This window comes from Mustelus asterias, chromosome 25, assembly GCF_964213995.1.
Source record: "Mustelus asterias chromosome 25, sMusAst1.hap1.1, whole genome shotgun sequence".
Classification (NCBI taxonomy): Eukaryota; Metazoa; Chordata; class Chondrichthyes; order Carcharhiniformes; family Triakidae; genus Mustelus; species Mustelus asterias.
The window spans coordinates 3222594-3248107 of NC_135825.1; the positions used below are offsets into that span (position 1 = coordinate 3222594).

A 25514-nucleotide genomic window follows, 5' to 3' on the forward strand; every position below is an offset into this window, starting at 1 on the left:
CTCCCTACCTCCCTCACCCTCCCCATCACTTTACACATTACAGTCCATTTGGTCTGTAAAATTAAGACTCGTAAGGAAACCCACCAAAGTCAGGCACCTGACCTATGCCTGGCTTCAGAACAAGATGCGCTCTCCTCCCTCCAGCCTGAATCAACTCGATTGCTCGTTTATGCGTGATCCCTTGAGTAGATTCTCCGTTAATTTCAACAATCTGGTCACCAACCTGCAGGAGAAGGAGGACAGAAAATAATAAATCACGTCTCAGGCAGGCTGGGGGAGGGGGAAACGCGGGGCTGCTCAATACGAGATCAGCGAGGAAAATGCGGGACTTTGGGGTGAGCTGTGCGGTGAACTTGCTGCTCCCGCCAATCCAAAATGAGATTTCCATCACTTTGCACACTTTAGTGACAATCTTGTTCACACCTCCCGAGTGTCTCCCCACACTGGCCCCATCTCTGCTCGTGAGGGGAGAGGCAGCAGCTCTCTTCCAGGTAACATACGACCTGCTCTCTCCCATCCCATGGTAACATCGCTGAAATCAGAACCTTAATACTCGATGTGACACCCACCAGAAAGTGCCACTGCCGTAAACACAGCCTCCTCCATACCCGACGGGGCTTTGCTTTAAATATGGGACACTTACATGGATTCTGCCGTCGAGTAATGCAGGGCCCCCTTCTGCCAGGCGTAGAATGAAGAGGCCCATGCTGTACTCCTTGCCTCCACGAACACTGAAGCCAAACCCTCGGGGACCCCTCTCCAGTTCCACAGAGAAGCAATCAGGGGTCTGTTTGGAAACACGCACAAAGGGTGGAGAGAGAGAGAAAGAAAAACAAAGATCATGAAATCCCAGAACACCCAACAATTCACTGGGAGGCAAACTGGAGCTCACTCAAGAGACTTGCTGCTTATTTATTTGGGGGATCTGGGTGTCACTGGCCCAGCCTTGGATACCCCGCTCGCTCGGCTGCCACAGAGATCAGTTACAAATCAAGGACAGCACACTTCCTTCCCCAGAGATTAGCGAATCAGTTGGGATTTTGCGATCCAACAGCCAAACAGTCACCTTAATAATCGGGATTTGGAAAAATACTTTTATACTGAAATTAAATTCTCAGATCGCTACGGTGGGTTTTAAACTCAATGCTCTCTGGAATATTCCAGTAAAAAGCTACTGCGCTACCGGAGCACTTCCTAAGATCGTCATGTTTAAGAATCAGAGGCCAGGAGACATCCATTCGGCCCACTATGCCGGTGCTACCTTTTGAAAGTCCCACTGCCTCTGCTCTTTTCTCAATCCTTCAACATATTTTTCCCGATAAGCAATTATCCAATTCCCTGTTGAAAACTATCACTGCATTTTCCAACACCATCTGTGGCACATTCCTGATCACAACTCCCTGCATGTAAATATTTTTGTGCCAATTCCCTCAATCTGTTTGCTCTGCTTAGCAACCCTCCCACAAGTGGAAACAGTTCCTTTTCATTCACTATCAAATCCATTCACAACTTTGAACACCTCTCCTAAATCTCCCCTTCACTGCTCTAAGGGAAACAACAATTTCTCGCCTTATCCCTCACACCATCCAAATAAATCTCTTCCCACACCTTCTCCAAGACCACGACATCATTCCTAAAGTGTTGGGCACAGAATCGAACACAATACTCCAGCTCTGGCCTAACCAGACATTTATCAAAAGTTAATGTAACTTCATTGCTTCTGCATCTTTTTCTGGATCATTTTATTGAAGAATCCCTCACAGAAGGAAACAGGATTTTTAGGTTGGAATATTCTGAGGCTGAGGGGAGACCTGATGGAGGTTTACAAAATAGAGGGGGGCATAGACAGGGTGGATAGTCAGAGGCTTTTCCCCCCCCAAGGTGTAAGTGTCAATTACAAGGGGGCACAGGTTCAAGGTGAGAGGGGGAAAGTTTAAGGGAGATGTGTGGGGGAAGTTTTCATGCAGAGAGTGGTGGGTGCCTGGAACGCGCTGCCAGAGGAGGTGGTGGTGGTGGAAGCAGGCACATTAGCAACATTTTAAGAGGCATCTGGATGGGTCCATGAATAGGGATGGAATAGAGGGACACGGACCGAGTAAGGGCAGAAGGAACTTGAACCCACTGCTGCTGACTTATCACACTGAGAAAGCCAGTTTCCGTATACCTGGGAGAGTCTGCTGCCTGCAGTCCACGTCTCTCTGTCTGGAGCTGGCTGAAGGTACTGTTCAGATGGAGGCTGTCTATAATCAGACGGTGGTGGTTTTGCATAATCACAAACCGGAGACTGCCCACTGTCCCGTTCATCTCCATCCGTCTTGCTGTTAAACAGAAAGCTTACGTGAGTTCTGTTGCCCATCGGCCCAACTCCCCGCTCCCCCTCTGCCCCAGTCACAAGGAGCAATTCACTACCAAAGCATTCAATGCAGAAGGCTGGCTGATTGCAGTATCCACCAATACCCAGGCCTCACCTTGTTTACCCAACTCCTGTTCCAATAAAATGGTGTCCAGGTCCCTTTCTCCCACCAATATCACCCCACCCCCAAAACTGGCAGTTCCCCCATCCCATGCACCATCCATTCCCCCCCCATCCCATGCACCATCCATTCCGCCCCCCTCCCCTGCACCGGCCACTCCACCCCCCCTCCCCCCTCCTGCTCCTCCCCCCACACCGGCCACTCCCCGCCCCCAGTCCAGGCACCCCCACAGCAGCACGCTCTCACCTGTTTTCAGCCAATGGAACACTCAATGCTGGGGTCCGACCAATGGGTTTGTGCTGCAGGGCTGGGCTCTGTCGCGCCGAGCTGTCTCCTGACGGGGGGCCAGTCACATCTCAAAGAAAAGAAAAGAAACAAGTTAAAAGACAGAACTCATCCATCACATGGCGCTCCGATTATGAGTGGGATTCTATCAGAGACTCAGTGCTCCATGATTGAGCTCCTGAGTGTCTGAAATAGTGTTTCAGCCCCCCAGCACCAAGGTACCCCCCCCACCCCCACGGCACCAAGGTGGCTCTCCCCCCCTCCCCCCAGCACCAAGGTCCCTCAAACCTCGAGGAGCACAGTAAAAAGCTCGCTTTGGAAGCAACAGCGTGTAGACTGTGGGGGTCGCGATGCCTCAGTGACCTCTTTAACAGGTTGAAGTTGGCAGAACCACAGTGAGAGTTACAGGCCACACGCAGCCCATGCCTCCCAATCCTGGGCAATGACCGAAACAGCCACTGGGTCCGAGGTACAATGGGAGAGTTTTTTCCCATCACAGTGAACTTGATAAACGCACAAACCTGGCCAGATAGCAGTTCCAATCAGACCCGGGAATCCAGCCCCAAGTGTTACAAGTTGTTCTCCAGGGTTTATTAACCGATTTCAAGTTCTTTACAGCTTCAGATATTTAAAACATGTTGAAGCAACGTTCCCTTGCCTTGACAGTTTGTGCAAAAAGCTAAAATCTTAACGGAAGTGATTTTTTTGGAAGAACTGAATTGACAATCCAACCCTAACCACCCCCCCCCCCCCCCCCCCCCTATTATCCAGCCAAAAGCAAAATACTGCAGATGCTGCAAATCGGAAACAAAAACAGAAAGTGCTAGAAAAATTCAGCAGGTCTGGCACCAACTGTGGAAAGAAACAGAATTAACATCGAGTGTTTATGACTCTGTTTCAGAGCATTTTTCCACCCATTGATGTGCCCAGTTTCAATTACCAGGGCAGCACGGTGGCACAGTGGTTAGCACTGCTGCTTCACAGCGCCAGGGACCCGGGTTCAATTCCTGACTTGGGTCACTGTCTGTGTGGAGTTTGCACATTCTCCCCGTGGGTTTCCTCCGGGTGCTCCGGTTTCCTCCCACAGTCACAAAATGTGGGGGTTAGGACGATTGGCCATGCTGAATTGCTCCTTAGTGTCAGGGGGATTAGTAGGGTGAATATGTGGGGTTACGGTGATAGGACATAGGTGGGATTGTTGTCTGTGCAGGCCCGATGGGCTGAATGGCCTCCTTCTGCACTGTAGGGATTCTATGATTCTACATGGAGCCTAAAGGTTTGGGAAAGGAACTGTACTTGGTGTTCCAGTGGATAACTCCTAAATCAGAACCCGAGATGTGTGAATATGAGCAACAAGCGATATCTGCAATTAGCCAAAACCTGGGATTCACACTTTAGCTGCAGTTCTCAAAGTTTTCCCTCGCACAAGCCAGGATGATCACAGCGGGTCCCGAGTGAAACGCGTTGTGGTGTTTTCTGTTGTGTACCTTCCTCGGGAGTGACTGTGAGAGTGACTGTCTGACCCGCGTCCTTGATCAGCTGGACAATGTCGTGATGAGGCATCTGAACAATGGACTGACCATTGACTGCTGAGATACGATCCGTCACCTTCAGCTTCCCACAGCGATCAGCTGGGCTCCCCTCAATGATGCGACCAATTTTATGTGGCACCGCTATGGGGAAACAAGAAAGGGTTAATGGGATTCAACACAGATGCAGGAGTCCAAGTACAGGAATCATTCAACACTAGTGGACAGGTACAAAAATGGTTGAAATGGCTGATGGAATGTTGGACTTTATGCCATGTAGTTATACTACAACTGCGAAGATCCAACTGTTCAGTCCTGGGCACCACACCTCAGTAAGGATATTTTTGCCTTTGGAGAGGATACTCAGATTCACCAGAATGATAGATTCCAAACTCTGGAGGACAGTGTGTGCAGACTAGGCTTGTGACCCTTTGAATATTAATGGATGATCTAATTGAGATGTTGAAGATGATTAAAGGATTTGATAAACGGGTCGGAGGAGAGAAATCTGATGAAGAGTCCAGAAAAAGGGAGCAAAACATTACAGTTAGAGATAGGCTGGTCAGAAGTGATGCCAGGACACACACGTACGCACACTCCATTGACCCCCCCCCCCCCCACACATAATCTAACTGAATTGTGGAACAGGTTCAAGGGGCTGAATGGTCTCCTCTTTTTCATAGTCTCAAGATATGGAGTAAAACGTTTAGGACAGAGATAAGGAGAAATTTCTTCTGGTCAGCCTATGGAATTCACCGCCACAGGGAGCAGTTGGGGCCAAAACGTTGTATATTTTCAAGGAGTTAGATATAGCTCTTGGGGCAAAGGGATCAAAGGATATGGGGGGGGAGGCGGGATCAGGCTTTTGAGTTTGATTATAATGAATCGTGGAGCAGACTCAAAGGGCCAAATGGCCTTCTCCTGCTCCTATGTTCTCCGTTTTCACATCATGCCAGATTGTTCCTCAGGGAGGGACCTCCTTGCCCCAACCCTCCTTTTAGAATTGTTTTACCCCTCAGCTTTTCGTGGTCTTTACCATCTCAACAAGGGGTGGGTGACTTGAAATAAGTTATCCCCGAGAAAATGAGTTTCCTAATTTTCCAATCTGCAAATAGAAACCTCAGTGGATAAAGGCCGGGAGTGAACTAGTAACAAACAAAGCACAGAGTAAAGGAATGAATAATTCTGAAAGTAATCAGAAGCCGTTCACAAAACCCAAACTAAAATAGTTAAAATTGAACAGAATTCATTGTGAGGTTTGGTGGTTCTCAACACAACTGACAATCTAAACAGGCCAACGTGACTGAGTGTATCTCTACTGATGCTAATTTGGCCCTCACTGAAGCTTTCATTACCTCTCGGCTCAACTATTCCAACACTCCTTTGCTGGTGTGCCACATACTATCCCCCATAAACCTGGGGTCAGCCAAAACTCTGCCGCCCATATCTTACTTAACTCACAGCACGTCCCATTCACCTATCACCCCAGTGGTTAGTGACCTTCTTTTGCTCTCAGACTGGCCATGCCTCCATATGAAAAAAAAAATCACATCTTCGTTTTCAAATCCCTCCATGCTCTTGCCCTTCCTATCTCTGCAATCCTCAATCCCACAACTCCTCCAGCACATCTGTGCTCCTCCAATTCCGGCCTCTTGTACATTCCCAATTATAATCGATCCACCATTGCTGGCCGTGCCTTCAATTGCCTTGGCCACAACATCTGAAATTTCCTCCCTACACACCCCCATCTCGGTTTCCCCTCCAAGACAACCCTTAAAACCAAACACTTGGACCAAGCTTTTGGTCATCTGGCCTCCTTGTCATAGAGTCATAGAGGTTTACAGCATGGAAACAGGCCCTTTTGCCCAACTTGTCCATGCCGCCCTTTTTATTTAAACCCCTAAGCTAGTCCCAATTGCCCAAGTTTGGCCCATATCCCTCGATACCCATCTTACCCATGTAACTCTAAATGCTTTTTCAAAGACAAAATTGTACCCGCCTGTACTACTACCTCTGGCAGCTTGTTCCAGACACTCACACCCTCTGTGAAAAAAACCCTCTGGACACTTTTGTATCTCTCCCCTTAAACCTATGCCCTCTAGTTTTAGACTCCCCTACCTTTGGGAAAAGATATCGACTATCTAGCTGATCTATGTCCCCCATTATTTTATAGACCTCTATAAGATCACCCCCCCTACGCTCCAGAGAAAAAAGTCCCAGTCTATTCAGCCTCTCCTTACAACTCAAACCATCAAGTCCTGGTAGCATCCTAGTAAATCTCTTCTGCACTCTAATTTAATAATATCCTTTCTATAATAGGGTGACCAGAACTGTACACAGTATTCCAAGTGTGGCCTTACCAATGTCTTGTACAACTTCAACAAGACATCCCAACTCCTGTATTCGATGTTCTGACCAATGAAACCAAGCATGCCGAATGCCTTCTTCACCACTCTGTCCACCTGTGACTCCACTTTCAATGAGCTATGAACCTGTACCCCTAGATCTCTTTGTTCTGAAACTCTCCCCAACACTCCTTGTGTTGTCTAAGCTCCTGTGATTTTTGAATGTTTCATTATGTCAAAGGTGCTATATGGAAAGAAGTTGTTGTTCTATCAGCTCTCTCACACTGGCACTCAGTAACCCCTCTCCTCAGTGTCCTTTATCAACTGTAACTCAGATGTTAACCTAGCCTCTAATAATGCGGGCATCAATACTCAATTTAGAAACTAACCAGGAAGCCAGAAACTGCCAGAAGTGAATGATAAACCCATAAATCATAGTAAAGGCACAAGTTATATCCCAGAAATAGAGGGTAACCTGGGGGCTAATAAAACTGAGAAAATTAAGGTAATTAATACTAGCAGAGAAAAAGTATTGAAGAAACCCAAGAGACTAAAATCTGACAAATCCCCAGGACCCAATGGCCTATATCTTAGGATTTTGAAAAGCGAGTGTCTTCACTATCTCCACATCTACGCTTTTCTAAAATTCCCTAGGTTCTGGAAGCTAGCAAATATGACACCATTATTTGAGAAAGGAAGAAGAAAGAGAAAACAGAGAACTACAGGCCAGTTAGACTGAAATCAGGCACTGGGAAAGAGTTGGAATCTTTTATTAAGCAAATCTTAACAATACACTTGGAAAAGCAAGTATGATTAGAACAAGGCAACGTGAAAGGGCTTTATGAAAGGGAAATCCTGTTTGACAAATTGAGAGTTTTCTGAGGAGGTAAATAGTAGGGTAGATGAAAGGGAACCTGTAGATATAGTACACTTAGATTTCAAAAAGGCATTCGATAAGATACGACACAAAATAATGAATACACAAGGGCTAATGGAGTTGAGCTATATATTAGCATGGAGAGGGGATTGGTTAATAGGCAGGAAGGAAAATGAAGGAATAAATGGGGGAGGGAGCAGGGGGGGAATGTTCAATGTGGCAGGTTGTGCCTAGTGGAATACTGCAAGGTTCTGTGCTGTGGCCTCAGCTATTTATCAGCTAAAGAGATTGGGAGCAATATATCAAAGTTAGCTGATGAAAAAAAGCTAGATGGTCATCTGTGAGGACACAAATAGGCAACAAAGAGAGATAGACAGGTCAAGTGAGTGGGTACCACGTGGCAGATGGTGTATAATGCAGGGAAGTCTGAGGTTAGTTGCTGTGATCATACAAATATAAATGCAAAACATTGAAATATTCAGAGAGGCTTGGATATATTGGGTACAAGGAACAAAGCGTTAACAGGCTGGTACAGAAAATTAGGAAGGCAAATGACTAATTCAAGGGCAATTAGGGAAGGGCAATAAATGCTGACCGAACCACCAATACCCACATCCTATAAAATGAGTTTTTAAAAATGTTGGTCTTTATTGCAAGGGGATTGGAGTGTAAGAATAAAGTCATCCTGCTACAATTGTACGGGACTTTAGTGAGACCCGCACCGGAAATACTGTGCACAACACTGGTCTCCATATTTAAGGAAGGATGTGCTTCCATTGGAGGCACTACAGCAAAGGTTCACTCGAATGAGGGGTTATTTTTTGATAGAAGCAGAGTAAATTGTGTTTATAGTCATTGGCATACACAAGAATGAGAACATCATTGAAACATTCAAAATGATGAAGCTTTACAGGGTAGACACAGAAACTGTTTACCCTCACTGGTGAATCTAGAATCACATTTGCTCTGAGCTGATCCATCTCAGCCCGTGTTACACCAATAGCCCATTTCCCACTGCACCCACTGATTTACTCACCCACAGTGGGCGGCCTGTTCTTCGAGGTGATGATGACAAAGCCAAATCCCTCAGTCTCTTTCCGCTGCAGGACAATGTCGTATGACTGCGTGGACTCGGCTGTGTTAACAGGCTGCGGTGGTTTATTCATGAGATCCGTGTGATTTAGCCCAGAGGAACCATTCTCCGCAGCTTCAGAAGTCTCCTCTTGGCCAGTGTCACGCTGGTCCTCTATTGTAGGAAAACAGGAGAGTTACTTAGAGGACAGACTCATCACCTGGAGACAGGGAGTGTGGATCCTGCCCACACCCTCACAAACATGATGAGAACAAATGCAGATGAAAAGCATTTTATTTCTATCATTTGTTTTCAAGACACGGACATCAACATTTTCTAGGATTGTACAGTAGAGAATAGAACATGTTGACTCTTTGAAAGAGTATTCCACCTCTGCTGTGCTTTCCTCCAAAACCCAGCAATCACATCCCATTCTAGTATTTATCCAAATCCCTTTCAAAAACTATCAAATCTGCATCTCTAATTCCCCACCTCCCCACCCAAATTGTAAAGGAGGTGACGAATCAGACTTCGGAGGTTCTGTTAGGGAGAGAGTTCCAAAGGTTTGACCCAGTGGCAGTGAGGAAACAAGTGAAATGTTTCAAGTTGGGATGATGTGAGACAGGAGGGGAATTCAGCAGACTATAATGACTATTAAATTAAAGCAGTAACGGTGAGTGCACGGGGAGTGGGACCAGGCGGATTGTCTTAAGGGCTGGCACAGTTGCAATGTAAGACGCCTCACAACACCAGGTTAAAGTCTCACCTGATGAAGGAGCAGCGCTCTGAAAGCTCGTCATACCAAATAAACCTGTTGGACTTTAACCTGGTGTTGTGAGACTTCTTACTGTGCCCACCCCAGTCCAACGCCAGCATCTCCACATCACAGTTGCAATGGACCAAAAGGACTCCTCTGAGCTGTATGTAATCACTCTAAAGCGTAAGTAAGCATTTCATTATGTAGGACTGAAGTCACGAAAAGTTTAGTTTAAGAGAGACTCATTCTGCAGAATGAAAGCCTCAGTTGAGTATCAAAACAGGGACATCTTCCTCTCTCAGAGTGTGTGTGGGTTTGAACAGGTCATGGCCACCTGCCGTGGCGAGCTGTCACACTCACCGGTCGGCAGGGCCTTCCTCCTCACCGAGAGCAACACCTGGCCATTTCGAGTCGCATTTTGCATCAGGTCCAACACGAAGCGGTGAGACCGGCCTTTGACGGAGACGCCATCAACACAAACCAGCTCGTCAGCCACACGAAGCCGGCCGTCTCGCTCAGCAGCCCCCAGTGGGATGATCGCTCCAATCAGAACCTGATATGGGAGAGGGGGGGAGGAATAAGCGGTCATTTTAGCCCCAATTCCACACGATTTGCAACATTTCCATCACAACGACAAACCTTGGTGAGGGATATTTATTATTAAAGACGGATGGGTTTGAACAGACTGCGCTGTGATATTCTTTAACCCACATCAACACAGGGAACTGATTACAACAGTAACAGTCACGCAGTGCCTTCAAGTCTAGTCCCTTGTGTCTGCTACTCTCTCACTTAAATCACGCAATCCTTTCCCTGTAGCTGTTATCACTGGGTGAACTTACAGGTTACATAAAGTGACTAATGCAACAATTGACTAACTATTGCATCCACTGACTAACACATCGGAACAGGAGGTGGTCACTGAGGCTCCTTGAGCTACACCTGTCTCTTAAGTGGGTTGCTAACCTGCATCTCACACTGTCTGAATATCTAGATTCCTTAATTCCCAATATCCTTACCCAATAAAATCCATCAATCTCAGTTTTGAAGTTTTCAACTGACCCCCAGCTTTGAGGGGGAGGGAATTCCAGATTCCCACTGCCCTCCGTCTGAAGAGGTGTTTCCTGACACCTCACTGCGACAGTCGGCCATTATCGAGTCATTTAAATTCAGACAACAAATGGAATGCTGGTCTTTAATGTAAAGGATGGGGGGGGGGGGGGAGAGAACATAAAAGTAGGGAAGTCATACTGCAACCATAGAGTCTCCCCACCCTGCCCTCCTTCTTCAGTCGGAGTTTTAACAACATCGCTTCTCGGCCTTTTGGCTAAGATCAAGTGTAGTATGGTCGGCAGCCCATGGTCGGCCGCACTTGGTCGAGGTCATTAGGTTACGCTGAGGCTTCATATGTTTCATATGAAGCAATTTTTTTAAGCGGCATCTCGGCCTTTTGGCTAAGATGCAAATGAGCTCAAGTCTTGGAGGAGGAACCTCCCCCTTCTCCAATCAGCTTGGCTCATGTAGATCAGGCCCAGGACAGGGTGGTTTGGTCGCTCGCCCTGTCTTGTCAGCCTGGATCTGAAATGTCTCAACTTGTTGGGACTCTGAATTGGATTTGATTTGATTGAATTGGGAAAGTATAAAAAAAAAAGAGTTTTAACAACACCAAGTTAAAGTCCAACAGGTTTATTTGGTAGCAAATAACCTGGTGTTGTTAAAACTCTTACTGTGTTCACCCCAGTCCAACGCTGGCATCTCCACATCATGACTCCTTCAGGCCAACTGCCACATTTCCCAGTCAGTCCTTAACCAAGCTGTACCTTTGTTTTGCCATTCGCACATTCTGATCACTTCACGGACACTTTCAACACCTTCTCAGCCTTCTGTAAGCTCATTTACATTCCCTTCGTCCAATTCCACCACCCCCTGCCTACCCTGCTCTCTTTCCTCTCAGCTCTGACAAAGGGTCATCTGGACCCGTAACGTTGGCTCTATTCACTCTCCACAGATGCTGTCAGAAATGCTGAGATTTTCCAGCATTTTTCTGTTTTCGTTGCAGATTCCAGCATCAGCAGTATTTTGCGCTTAACCATGGTGAGTACTGCACCTAGAGCACTGAGTACCGTTTGGATCCCCTTACTCAAGGGAGGATATGCTTACATTGGAAGCAGTTCAGGGAAGGTTCACTGCACTGATACCTGGGATGAAGGGGTTGTCCTATTATGAGGAAAGGTTGAGTCTAAACCCATCATTGGAATTTAGAAGAATGAGAGGTGATCTTGCTGAAACATTGAGAGGACTTGACAGGATAGATCCTGAGAGGATGTTTCCCCTCAAGGAGGAATCTAAAAGTTCTCTCATTTGTGATGGAGATGAGGAGTGGCGTTGAGGCCACAATCTGATCAGTCATGATCTTATTGAATGGTAGAGAAGACCTCTTGGACTGAATGGCCTCCTGCCGCTGCTAAGTCTTATAATTCTATGAAGCTGGCTAACAATACACAGCCAGGTGGGAATATAAACTGCAAGAACATGTGGAGACTGCAAAGAGATAGACAGACTAAGTGAGTTGGCAACAAGGTGTCATAACGGAGATTAGTCATTCTACTCATAGGAATGGAAAAGCAGAATATTTTTTAAAAAGGTGTGAAATTTGTAAATATTAATGTTCAGAGACACAGTGTACTTATGAAGGAACACAAAGTTCGCACTCAGGTACAGCAAGAAGCACGACAAATGGTACATTGGCCTTTATTGCAGGGGATTGGAGTAAATAAGTCTTGCCGCAGGGAATCTATACCACAGAGACATAATCTCAGAAGGAGGGCCCGATCATTTAGGACTGAGACGTGGAGAGGTTTCTTCACTCAAAGGGTTGTGAATCGTTGGAATTCTCTGCCCGAGAAGGTTGTGAATGCTCCATTGTTGAATATATTTCAGGCCGAGAGAGATGAGGGGGGGGGGGGGGGGGGGCGGGGCGGGGATGGGGGATGGGGGGGCGGACGGACGGTCGGGTAGGCACAACAGGCCATATGGTCCCTGCTCACATTTCTAATGTTCTTTTGAATCACACACACTGGGTGATCACAGCAGCACAGCTACATTTTACATTTACTTCCACAAGCAGGATCACCTCAATGCAGCAGCAACGCAGCAAGACCATAAGACATAGGGGCAGAATTAGGCCACTCGGCCCATCGAGTCTCCACTGCCATTCAATTATAGCTGATATTTTTCTCATCCCCCTTCTCCTGCCTTTTCCCCATAATACCTGATCCCCTTATTAATCAAAAAGCTATCTATGTTTGTCTTAAAGACACTCAATGACCCGGCTTCCACAGCCTTCTGCGGCAAAGAGTTCCACAGATTCACCACTCTCTGGCTGAAGAAATTCCTCCTCATCTCTGTTTTAAAGGATCATCCCTTCAGTGTGCCCCCTGGTTCTAGTTGTCCGCTCGATATCCAACACACACCCCCCCCCCCCCCCCCAACACCTCACCATCATCATTAACAAGAGTCTGCACCAAAGCAACATGAAATCAAGGTGAGGGCTCAAGAGTTGGAGAGAACTTACAGGTGTGTCCCGCCCATCTCCACCCAGGACTCTGAATCCAAACCCACTCTCCAGCTTACGCAGAAAGATGTCAATGTCCTTCGTATTCAGGGCTAAAGGACAATAAACAGGGAAGAGGGTCAGAATGATGCAGTGGCCAGGCGAAGGGCAAAGCAATCGATATTCACATCGCACGGCCAACCAAAAATTTCTATTTGTCTCCTGGAACCTATTTGCTAGGATACGGTACAGAACGATAGACAGTGCTGCCTGGATTACAGCCAGGATTCAGAGATCAGAAACAATCTGCTCCAGCACTTCCAGATACAGACTGAACGGTAAGGCTATGCTCAGCTTTAGGCTGCAACCTGCTCAGTCCTCAAGTCGCAGGCTGCTGCCTTGGTATCTGTCACACAGGCCCACAGGATAACCAGGCAGCGTGCTGTGTGACACTGACCTCTAATTATGCTCAAATCCCTGAGATCAGGGACACAACAGCGAGGGAAAGGCCCATTTAAAATTTAACTGGGTTTAGCAGAGGTGATCAATAAGTGAGAGAGTTTGCTGATTAACTCTGATTACTTTCTCCAACCCTCCCCCTCTCTTTTTTACTTTCTTTCTTGACTATGTAGACACATCAGTTGTCCAAATATCGACCCTGGATGGTAGTGTCAGCATTTTTTTGACACCGTCATCAGTCAATGGCTTGTGATCAGACACTCTTAACTGATGTCCTCTTCTCTTATCCCTGTGGGTATTCGGATCAATTGCAGCAAACCGCCGGCTCTCTGTTAGATGGGAGAGCTCAGCGCCACCTGTGAGCAAAGGCTGGAACTTTCCTGAGTCTGCGTAGCAGGGCAAAGGCAGTGTTACTGGGAGAACACATTCTAAAAATGTAGCAAGATAAATCAGACAGGCCATCCAGTCGGTGAACCCCTGTAACCTGGAGTTATTGGGCACAGCACCCTAACGACTCTGATGCTGAACTAGCAACTGTAAGTTCAAATCACACACCAAATCAAGCTGTGAAATCGAATTGAAATAAATCTGGTGGATTGACACCAGTTAAAAAACCATGAAAACTGCTGGATTGTCATAAACTGATTCATCTACATCTTGGGGAGAGGTGGGAGGGGGGGGGGGGGGCGGTGGGGAGAGAAGAACCTGTCACTCCTAAACCGAGTTCATTAGGGCCATGGCCACATATGCCTGAGTTTTAATGCCTTGGAAAGTGACCAACTTGTAACAATGATCTCAAGGAGGAAGACCACGACTCACTTTCTCACGGCAATTAGGGCAATAAACGCGAGATAAAGTGAGCAACATTCTAGCTAACCCTCATACACATGCACGATCCCATTTCAATCCCAGTGTTCAGTTATACCTTGCTGCTTCTTAACACGAGATGCTGTAAATGTCCATTTGCAACCCCCTGCAGCCAGGTCCATTCATAAACAGTGAACAGTACAAACTCCCATCACATCCTCCCGGGTGACATTCATGTTGAGCCGTGAAGGATTTCCAACATCACCACATTTACTATTTAGCTCAGTGTCTCCACACTTCACTTACGTTTGTTGTCGAATATAGTCTTGGATTGTACGTACACCTCAGTTGGGTCACGTTTGGGGGAGGAGGGTCTCACAGCATTCGGAGGGAAGGGCATGGGTTGAGGAATGGGGATGCTGGGGGAGAGATTCTGAGAGCTTGCTTGACTATCCTCTTGCTCTAAAGCCTAGAAAAAAAAGTCGGGGGGGGGGGGGGGGGGGGAAAGAGAGGAAGAAATATTAAAATTTAACAAAATACAAGGGAACAAAGTAGAAAGCATTAACACCAGATAGTAATTATAAGTGCCCATCCTGGGGTCTCCCCACCTGACACAATCTTACAGTGCAGGAGGCGGCCATTTGGTCAGTCAGGCCCGTGCTAACCCTTGGAAAGAGCAGACAATACTGAGTGGCTTTTTGTTTGCAACCTCTGACACTTCAACCTCAATTACCTGCCCAACTCCCTTTGACAATTATTTCTGGATTCACTCCCACCACCTTTTCAGGTAGAGTGTTCCCCGTGATCCAAAACCATCTATTCCCAAGCCATGGGAGTCTTGTTTTTGACAGCTTTTCAATGATTCCCTGTCCTTCTCTTATTCAGCAGTGACCGCACAGTGGTTAGCACTGCTGCCTCACAGCGCCAGGGACCTGGGTTCGCTTCCCTGCTTGGGTCACTCAGTCAGAGGTTTACAGCATGGAAACAGGCACTTTGACCCAACCTGTCCATGCCGCCCTTTTTTTTAAAAAAACCCCTAAGCTAATCCCAATTGCCCACGTTTGGCCCATATCCCTCTATACACATCTTACCCACGTAACTATCTAAATGCTTTTTAAAAGATAAAATTGTACCTGCCTCTACCACCACCTCTGGCAGCTTGTTCCAGACACTCACCACCCTGTGAAAAAATTGCCCCTCTGGACCCTTTTGTATCTCTCCCCTCTCACCTTAAACCTATGCCCTCTAGTTTTAGACTCCCCTACATTTGGGAAAAGATGTTGACTATCTACCTTATCTATGCCCCTCATTATTTTATAGACCTCTATAAGATCACCCCTCAGCCTCCTATGGTCCAGAGAAAAAAGTCCCAGTCCATCCAGCCTCTCCTTATAACTCAATCCATCAAGTCCTGGTAGCATCCTAGTAAATCTTTTCTGCACTCTTTCTAGTTTAATAATATCCTTTCTATAATAGGGTGACCAGAATTGCACACAGTATTCCAAGTGTGGCCTTACCAATGTCTTGTACAACTTCAACAAGACGTCCCAACTCCTGTATGCCTCCTATAGTCTCATCCAAATCATTAATATAAAATGACAAATAACAGTGGACCCAGCACCGATCCCTGAGGCACACCGCTGGTCACAGGCCTCCAGTTTGAAAAACAACCCTCTACAACCATCCTCTGGCTTCTGTCAAGAAGCCAATTTTGTATCCATTTAGATACCTCACCCTGGATCCTGAGAGATTTAACCTTATGCAACAATCTAACATGCGGTACCTTGTTAAAGGCCTTGCTAAATCCATGTAGACATCATCAACTGCACTGCCCTCATCTACCTTCTTGGTTACTCCTTCAAAAAAACTCAAATCAAATTTGTGAGACATGATTTTCCACTCACAAAGCCATGCTGTCTGTCCCTAATCAGTCCTTGCATCTCTAAATGCCTGTAGATCCTGTCTCTCAAAATACCTTCCAACAATTTACCCACCACAGATGTGAGGCTCACTGGCCTGTAGTTCTCAGGCTTTTCCCTGCAGCCCTTTTTAAACAAAGGCACAACATTTGCCACTCTCCAATCTTCAGGCACCTCACCCATGACTATCGATGATTCAAATATCTCGGCTAGGGGACCCACAATTTCCTCCCTAGCCTCCCACAATGTCCTGGGATACACTATCAGATCCCGGGGATTTATCTACCTTGATGTGCTTTAAGACTTCCATGACCACCTCCTCTGTAATATGTACACTCAAGACATCACTATTTATTTCCCCAAGTTCCCTAACACTGTCACTGTCTGTGTGGAGTTTGCACATTCTCCCCGTGTCTGCGTGGGTTTCCTCCGGGTGCTCCAGCTTCCTTCCACAGTCCGAAAGATGTGCTGGTTAGGTGCACTGGCCATGCTAAATTCTCCCTCAGTGTACCCGAACAGGCGCCAGAGTGTGGCGACTAGGGGATTTTCACAGTAACTTCATTGCAGTGTTAACGTAAGCCTACTTGTGACTAAAGTTAAATTTTAATTTACCCCCCTTCTGGATCCACATTTTGTTTCTTGTTCCATTACCATCCTGATTTTACCTTGCACCAGCATCCGTTCAGTCACCCCTCTTGCCCTAGCACAGGTACCTTCCCCTGTTCTCTTCCTGCTCCGTTAATTCTGACAAAGTTCATCGATCTAATATATTAACACACTCTCACCATAGAGGCAGAATCTTTCCATTGCAGATTTCCAGCAACTGCAGTACTTGGTTTCTGAGTAATTGTAAGCTTTTAGCTCATTACCGGTCCAAAGTACTCAATTGGCATCCTGGGAATCCGGGTTTAAAATCTAGTTAGGTTAAGAATAAAATCTCTTCTCCTGTACATGCCAGATATAAAGATGATCCAACCAATTCAGCCCTTAGAAAATAGCAGGAGGCCATTCAGCCCTTCATGCCTGCTCCATCATTCAACGAGATGATAGCTGATCTTCTACCTCAACCCCATTTTCCTGCGCTATCCCCACATCCCCTGATATCATTACGATCTAGGAATTTATCAATCTGTGTGTTGAACATAGTCAATGACTGAGTCTCCACAGCTCTCTGGGGTGGACAATTCAAAGATTTGCCTCATCTCAGCCCTAAATGGCCTACTTTATTCTGAGACTGCGTCCACCGGTTCTTGATGCTCTCTGCTCCCCACCCCATGCGTGTCGAGCGCTGCAAGAATTATGTACAATTCAATGAGATGACCTCTTAACTTCTAAACTCCAGAGAGTCTTCTCAATCTCTCCTCAAAGGATAATTCCACCATCCCAGTAATTAGTTTCGTGAACCTTCACTGCACTCGCTCAATAAATATATCCTCCTCTCTTAGTTGAGACCAACGCTGTACGCAATTCTTCAGGTGCAGTCACATCAGGATCATATACAGTTGCAACGAGACATCTTTACTCCTGTATTTCAATCCTTTTGCACTAAGGCCAACATACCATTTGCCTTCCTAATTGCTTGCTGCACCTAGATGTCAGCTTTCAGTGACTCATGAACAAGGACACCCAGGTTCCTTTTGACATCAACACTTCCCAATCTCTCACCATTTAAAACCATTTATGGGTGGCACAGTGGTTAGCACTGCTGCCTCATAGCACCAGGGACCCGGGTTCAATTCCGACCTCGAGTCAGTGTGTGTGGAGTTTGCACATTCTTCCCATGTCTGCATGGGTCTCCTCCAGGTGTTCCGGTTTCCTCCCACAGTCCAAAGATGTGCAGGTTAGGTTGATTAGCCATGCTAAATCGCCCTTAGTATCAGGGGGACTAGCTAGGGTAAATACATGGGGTTGTGGGGATGGAGTCTGGGTGGGATTGTGGTCGGTGCAGACTCGATGGGCCAAACAGTCCAAAGATGTGCGGGTTAGGTTGATTGGCCATGCTAATAATTGCCCTTAGTGTCCTGAGATGCGTAGGTTAGAGGGATTAGTGGGTAAATATGTAGGGATATGGGCGTAGGGCCTGGGTGGGATTGTGGTCGGTGCAGACTCGATGGGCCGAATGGCCTCTTTCTGTACTGTAGGGTTTCCATGATTCTATGAAATGACCTCCTTCTGCACTGTAGGATTCTATGAAAAAAATACTCTGCATTTCTGTTTTTCCTACCAAAGTGGATAGCTACATTTTTTCACATTATACACCATGTTCTTGTCCACTCACTCAGTTTGCCCAATTCCTTTTGAAGCCGTTTTGCATCTTTCTCACAACTCCCATTCCCACCTAGTTTTGTCTCATCAGCAAACTTGGAGCTTGGAACAACATACACTGGGTCCCCACATCCAAGCTGTGAATATTTGGGGCCCAAGCACTGATTCTTGCAATACTCCACTGGGTCACAGCCTGCCAACCTGAGAATGACCCATTTATTCCTGCTGTTTTCTGTCCATGAACCAGTTCTCAATCAATGCCAATATATAAGCCCCAATCTCATGTGCTCCAATTTTGCATATTAACCTCCGGTGTGGGACCTTATCAAAAGCCTTCGGAAAATCCAAATACATCACATCCCCTTATCAGCAGGTTTGTCAAACATGATCTCCCTTTCATAAATCCATATCCAATTCTACCATTATTTTCCAAGTGTCCTGTTATCACATTCATTCCCCTACCACCGGCATCATCTGTTTAGAAAGATGTAGTGTCCTAGTGTCCCACCGTAAATGGAATGGTTCCATGGTTTTTGCCTCCATTGAGCTACCCAAATCTAACTCGTGTGTTAAAGTTAATTGATTAGTCACAAGTAAGGCTTACATTAACCCTGCGATGAAGTTACTGTGAAATTTCCCTAGTCGCCACACTCTGGCGCCTCTTCGGGTCAATGTACCTAACCAGCACGTCTTTTAGACTGTGGGAGGAAACTGGAGCACCTGGAGGAAACCCACGCAGACACGGGGAGAATGTGCAAACTCCACACAGATAGTGACCCAAGCCAGGAATCGAACCTGGCTCCCTGACGCTGTGAGGCAGCCAGATTGTGGGACACCGTGCAGTGCTAACCACTGTGCCACCCCTTGGACCACCATACTTGGTCTCCACATCCAAACTGTGAACATTTGGTCCCCAAGCACCGATTTTTAAAAAAACTTTATTTATTAGTCACATGTAAGGCTTACATTAACACTGCAATGAAATTACTGTGAAATTTCCCTGATTGGTCACTGCCTGATGTGAAACTGCCCAAGATCAATCCTAAATTTGTTTTCTCAGTTTCACCCCATGGATCCTTGGCTGATTCCCGGTTTATATTTAATTCTCAACTTAAGGAGTGGGACTTGAACTCACAACCTTCTAACTGAGGGACAAGAATCACTTTCAGCCAGTGTTAAAATACACAACTTTGCTAACACTTTACATTCACATTTGCGAAAGGTTTTGATTAGATTGTGGGACACCGTGCACCCAGAACTGCACTATAGCAGTCCAGTTATTCCTACTGGAAGGAACAAAGAACCCCTGGTCTCCCACCCAGTGTTCGTAAAAGGAAAGGAAAACTTACAGTTTTTATAACTTTAGCCGGTGAGGAAGGACCTGTAAGGAAAAAAAAAAATAGAAAATTCATTACCATCCAGGAAAGAGGAAATGGAGTGGATGCTGGGGAAGGATGAATGTGAGACAGGGAACATAAAAGTAGGTCCAGACAGCAGGACCAGGCTCCCAGGTATCAGTGTTAAGAAACCCATCTCCATAATCTGGTCAGGTGGGCAGAACAGTGCCAAATAAAATTCTGCTCATAAAAGTGTGAGGTGATGGAGTTAGGGAGGTTAAACAAGGCAAAGGAATACACGATAAATGGGGGAATGCCAAGAAGCGTAGAGCATGTGAGGAACCTTGGAGTGCATGTCCGCAGATCCCTGAAGGTAGCAGATCAAGTCCGATAAGGTTGTTAAGGCAAATGAAATCCTTTCCTTTATTAGCCGAGGCATGGAATACAAGAGCTGCAAGGTTATGCTAGAATTACTTCAAATATTAGTTAGCCCACAACCCGAGTACTGTGTGTAGTTCTGGTCACCTCATTACAGAAGGGATGTCATTGCATTCGAGAGGGTACATTAGAACATAAGAACTAGGAGCAGGAGTAGGCCATCTGGCCCCTCGAGCCTGTTCTGCCATTCAATAAGATCATGGCTGATCTTTTTATGGACTCAGCTCCACTTACCCGCCTGCTCACCATAACCCTTAATTTCTTTACTGCTCAAAAATTTATCTATCCTTGCTTTAAAAACATTCAATGAGGTAGCCTCAATTGCTTCACTGGGTAGGGAATTCCACAGATTCACAACCCTTTGTGTGAAGAAGTTCCTCCTCAACTCAGTCCTAAATCTGCTTCCCCTTATTTTGAGGCTATGCCCCCTGGTTCTAGTTTCACCCGCCAGTGGAAACAACTTCCCTGCTTCTATTTTATCTATTCCCTTCATAATCTTATATGTTTCTAGAAGATCTCCCTTCATTCTTCTGAATTCCAACGAGTATAGCCCCAGTCTAATCAGTCTCTCCTCATAAGCCAACCCGCTCAACTCCAGAATTAACCTACTGAACCTCCTCTGCACTCCCTCCAGTGCCAGTATGTCCTTTCTCAAGTAAGGAGACCAAAACTGTGCACAGTACTCCAGGTGTGGCCTCACTAGCATCTTATACAGCTGCAACATAACCTCGCTGTTTTTAAACTCCATCCCTCTAGCAATGAAGGACAAAATTCCATTTGCCTTCTTAATTACCTGCTGCACCTGCAAACCAACTCCTTGAGATTCCTGCACAAGGACACCCAGAGGAGACTGACGGGGATGTTGCCAGGTTTGGAAAGATTGGGTAGGCTGGGGTTAGCCTGCATGGAGCAGAGGAGGCCAAGGGGAGATTTGATTGAGATGTACAGAATGGTGAAGGGCCTGGATAGAGTGGATGGGAATGGCCTATTTACTTCAGTGTTTTTTGGCAGATGCAGGCACCACGGGCCTCTTCCTGTGCTGTAAACTCTGTGATTCTAATCTGAATTCAGTTCTATGCAGCAACAACAGACAATGCTGTAAAATCTCAGCAGTTCTGACAGCATCTGACGAAGGGTCAACCAGACATGAAACGTTGGCTCTATTCTCTCTCCACAGATGCTGTCAGACCTGCTGAGATTTTCCAGCATTCTCTGGTTTGGTTTCAGGTTCCAGCATCCGCAGTATTTTGCCTTTATCTTAGCTCTATGCAGCAGAGCTGTTAGCAACACACTAACACAGGTGCTTTACACAGTGGAATCGGTGTATAGTTCAGGGTTTGAAGGAAAATTTGCATTTTAATTCAGAGCTCCACCCTCCCAACACAACCGACATTACTTCATTCAATGCTGTGAACTTCACTGGGCTCCAAGACATTCTCCCTTTTCAGACACAAGTGCTGGTTGAAAAGGTCAAATTTGCAATATAATGGAAGTGGAAAAACTGATATTTGCTCTGAGCTCCGATTGCAGTTATGTAGATTTCACAGCACAGAAACTGGTGTTCATGCTCCACCCAAGCCTCCTCCCACCCTTCAAAACAGCCAGCATAATTAAGGACCCCACGCACCCCGGACATTCTCTCTTCCACCTTCTTCCATCAGGAAAAAGATTCAAAAGTCTGAGACCACGTACCAACCGACTCAAGAACAGCTTCTTCCCTGCTGCCGTCAGACTTTTGAATAGACCTACCTCACATTAAGTTGATCTTTCTCTACTATGATTGTAACACTACATTCTGCATTCTCTCGTTTCCTTCTATGAACAGTATGCTTTGTCTGTATAGCGCGCAAGAAACAATACTTTTCACTGTATGTTAATACATGTGACAATAATAAATCAAATGTGAACAGCAAAACCTTCTACCCCATCCTCCTCGGCTCATCCAGCTTCCCCTTAAATTAATCTATATACACTGTCTCAACTTCTTCCTGCAGTGACGGAATCCACATTCTCATCAATCTTGGATAAGATTTTTCTCTGAATGCCCTTTTGGATTTATGAGTTACTATCATTTTTATGACAACTGATATTAGTCTTATAACAAATGAAAACATTTTAAGTCGCCCCTATAAAACACTTCCATAATCATAAAATTTCCATCAAGTCTCTCAGCCTTTTTTCTAGAGAATGAAGCGTTCCAGCCTGCTCAGTTTTTCCTGGGAGTTTAACCTCTCAATTCTGGTATCAGTGTTGTGGATGTTTTTTTGCACTCTTCTCTGGTTCCTCAGCATTCTTTATCATATAGAAACCAAAAGTGTGCATCGAGATCGAAAGGTGATTAATGTCTAGGTGACAATAACAAAATGACAAACCTCCTCTCTGCACCAGCAGTGATATTTCACTCCCCACAGGCCAGTCCTTCAGGATCTCCACCACCTGGGTATGGTTCAGTTGTTGCATGCTCTTCTGATTTATCTCCTTAATGACGTCACCTTTCTGTAGACCTTTGCACCACTGACTGTCCAAGATCATCTTCACCTTCTGCCCGGCTGGGGAGTCTGCGATGGCAAAGCCAAAACCCTTCGGCCCCTTCAGCAAAGGGATGGTCAGCACCTCTGGCTGTGAACCAGCCGACGAGGTCATGGATGATCGGTCCTCAGTCAAGCCCAAGTAAGGTCCATTTAAACGCTCGCCACCGCCGCTGCCAGTGACCTCGTTCCCGTTGTGTTCAGGAGGCCCTGGAACTGCCTGCAGGCCCTGGCCAGTGGCAGCTTGCTTCCCCGCTACAGGCAGTCCGTCCAAGATGGGAGTGGCAGTCACCACATCGATAGCTGGCACCTGGGTGTCGGTGGGCAGTGGGTAACCACGACACAGGATCAGCTTCACTGTCTGGTTGATGGGAACGGACTGGAAAAGCTGCACAACATCAGCGTGAGTCTGACCAAGGACGCAGGTGCTGTTCACATATACTATTACATCACCTGCAGATAAGATCACACAGCACACACATTAACCATTTGAGTACACAACCAGATCCGCACAGAGCTAACACTGAATTTGCCATGGGATCTTTACCCCCACTAACCCCACAGTAATTTAAGAAACCTGCGGAAACCAAATAAAAAGAAATGCAACGCCTGCCCCAGGCACCTACCCACCCACTGGAACCAGTTTCTAGAGCTACTAAGCAGTTCTTTGCTCCATTATCACCTTCAGCTGCACATACCCACAGGGGTCATGGGGCATCCATCTCACTGAAGAAAGCTCCAGTCCCAGTACTTGCCACTATTCCGCAGTCCCCATGGTTTATTATTGCCCAGTCTCACTCATCACAGCATCTCCCTCCCCACATACCTAATATGCTAGTGTGCGCATTTGTGTATGTGTGTGTGTATGTGTATGTGTGTGTATGTGTGCGCGTGTGCACCCGTGTGTACACGCACCTATGTGTATGCGTGCGTGCTCGTGTACACACACTTGTGCGCGCGTGCGCATGTGTGCACACGCACGTGCGCGCCTGTGTGCGTGTTGTGCGCGTATGTGACCAATAGCTTTCAATAGGAAACATGCCACTTGCCTGCTAACATGTTCCCATCCTGAGCTGCAGGTCCATCCTGAATCACATTCTTCACTTGTAGGAACTCGTCTGGGCTGTCCCCCCCAATGATTGTGAATCCAAACCCCATGGTGCTCTTCTGCAAAGTGGTCCTGATGAGCATCCCCTGAAGATGGGAGGGGTCCCGAGTAAACATTGGCCTCTCTGCAGCGGGAGGAAGGATGAAAAAAGCAACAATTAAGAAAGGATGGCCTGACCTATCGAACAGTAAGTAGTCTCGCAACACCAGGTTAAAGTTCAACAGGTTTATTTGGTAGCACGAGCTTTTGGAGCGCCGCTCCTTCATCAGGTGAGTGCGCACTCACCTGATGGAGAGCCACTCCAAAAGCTCGTGCTACCAAATAAACCTGTTGAACTTTAACCTGGTGTTGTGAGACTACTTACTGTGCCCTACCCCAGGCCAATGCCGGCAACTCCACATTATGACCTATCGAAGATTCTGATCCAGCTCTATCTGCCCCCGTGTCCGAGATGTTCAAAGACACCAAAAGTTTTAAAATAAATTCAGCTTGTGGTGTGATGAGTTTAGATGGTCACAAGTGATCCAATCAAGCTTTTTAAAATCTTTATGGAATTGGATAAGTTGAAAGAGCAAAATTATTTCCTCTTGTTGGGGAGTCTGGGACAAAGTGGCATAACCTCAGAATTAAAGCTGGCTGTTCAGGGGTGAAATCGGAAAACTCTTCTTCACGGAAAGGGTGATAGATATCGGGAACTCTCTCTTGGGTGACAGAGCTCAGTTGGAGACGGAGACATCTGTTAGGTAAGGATTTGAGGAACAAAGGCTGGTAAAATGGAGCCTAAGCACAGATCACAATCTTACCGAAAGGCGGAACAGATTTGAGGGTCTGGAGCAGCAGGAGAGCTACGGTGCAGAGGACAGGGAGAGCAGAAAGAGGGTACTGCAAAGGGAGAGAGGGGTGAATGGGAAGATAGCTCAGGGTGGCAACAGCTTCCTGGATTAGCAGTTAAGTGGTTAACTTAAGCAAATATTTGCCAGTATCGCTCATTTGTTCTGCCTGAAACATCAGAGATCGCTTGGGGCCCCTTGTGTTTACAAAACCACCTTCGACCCGATACCTCACGTACATACACGCCTCACTACAGTTTCTGTTTGTACAGCGAGGACTCTATGGATTGTAAATAGAACAAGGTTACAAATAATGCGCAGATATTGGGGGCAGGGAAATCTTTACTATGTACGGAGGTCAGGTGTAACCAAATAACAGGCATATTTATAAAGTGAAAGAGAGAAGGAAATGCGAGATATTACACTGTATTTCCTTAATCACAGGTCCATTCCAAGCTACATTTGGAAAAAGCAGGACAGAAATGGGAGAGGGATTAACCGAATGGGTATGTGCTCTTTCTGTAGATTTTCAGTTCAGAGGAATGTGAGAACAACAGATAATCAGCAGCAAGTTGATGTTTAACTTTTGTTTTGCACAGGTACGTTGTACTCGAGGACAAATGTCTGTCTGAACAGTCGATGTTGGCTACAGTTGTGAATTGGGATAAAGCAATCCAGAGGTGGTGTACTCAAATCCCACTATAGAAAGCTACGAAATCTGCATCGAATAATTGTTGTTTTATTCATTTGTGGGACATGGGCGTCGCTAGCTGGCCAGCATAAATCTGAAGCTGACAGAGCAATAAAAACAACCAAGAAATCTGGTGTATTGTCATTAAATTCCCAACTATTAGCTGAGGGATACGTATTGGCCAAGATACCAGGGAGCATTTCTGAAGTCCGATGCTCTGCCTCATATCCCCAATCAACA

At 46.2% G+C, this 25514-nt stretch overlaps 1 protein-coding gene and 1 pseudogene across 6 annotated transcripts in view; one reads left to right on the top strand and one right to left on the bottom strand.

Moving 5' to 3' along the window:
• LOC144511754 (membrane-associated guanylate kinase, WW and PDZ domain-containing protein 3-like) overlaps positions 1-25514 on the bottom strand; it is a 123566-nt gene that overhangs the window by 3660 nt on the left and 94392 nt on the right. For 2 of the 6 annotated variants that reach the window (XM_078241996.1, XM_078241994.1), the window contains 12 exons: positions 23695-23877; positions 22490-23098; positions 19692-19723; positions 14465-14627; positions 12914-13005; positions 9700-9892; positions 8547-8756; positions 4247-4432; positions 2721-2829; positions 2165-2318; positions 644-787; positions 42-223 (listed from right to left, as the gene is read on the bottom strand). In XM_078241996.1, coding sequence (XP_078098122.1) covers positions 62-223; positions 644-787; positions 2165-2318; positions 2721-2829; positions 4247-4432; positions 8547-8756; positions 9700-9892; positions 12914-13005; positions 14465-14627; positions 19692-19723; positions 22490-23098; positions 23695-23877 — 2237 coding nt within the window. In that variant the 3' untranslated portion in view covers positions 42-61. Of the gene's footprint in view, positions 1-41; positions 224-594; positions 788-2164; positions 2319-2720; positions 2830-4246; positions 4433-8546; positions 8757-9699; positions 9893-12913; positions 13006-14464; positions 14628-19691; positions 19724-22489; positions 23099-23694; positions 23878-25514 lie in introns of all 6 variants that reach the window. The other 4 variants (XM_078241997.1, XM_078241995.1, XM_078241993.1 and 1 more) reach the window with 3 other exon arrangements.
• Positions 10647-10852, top strand: LOC144479333 (U2 spliceosomal RNA; annotated as a pseudogene).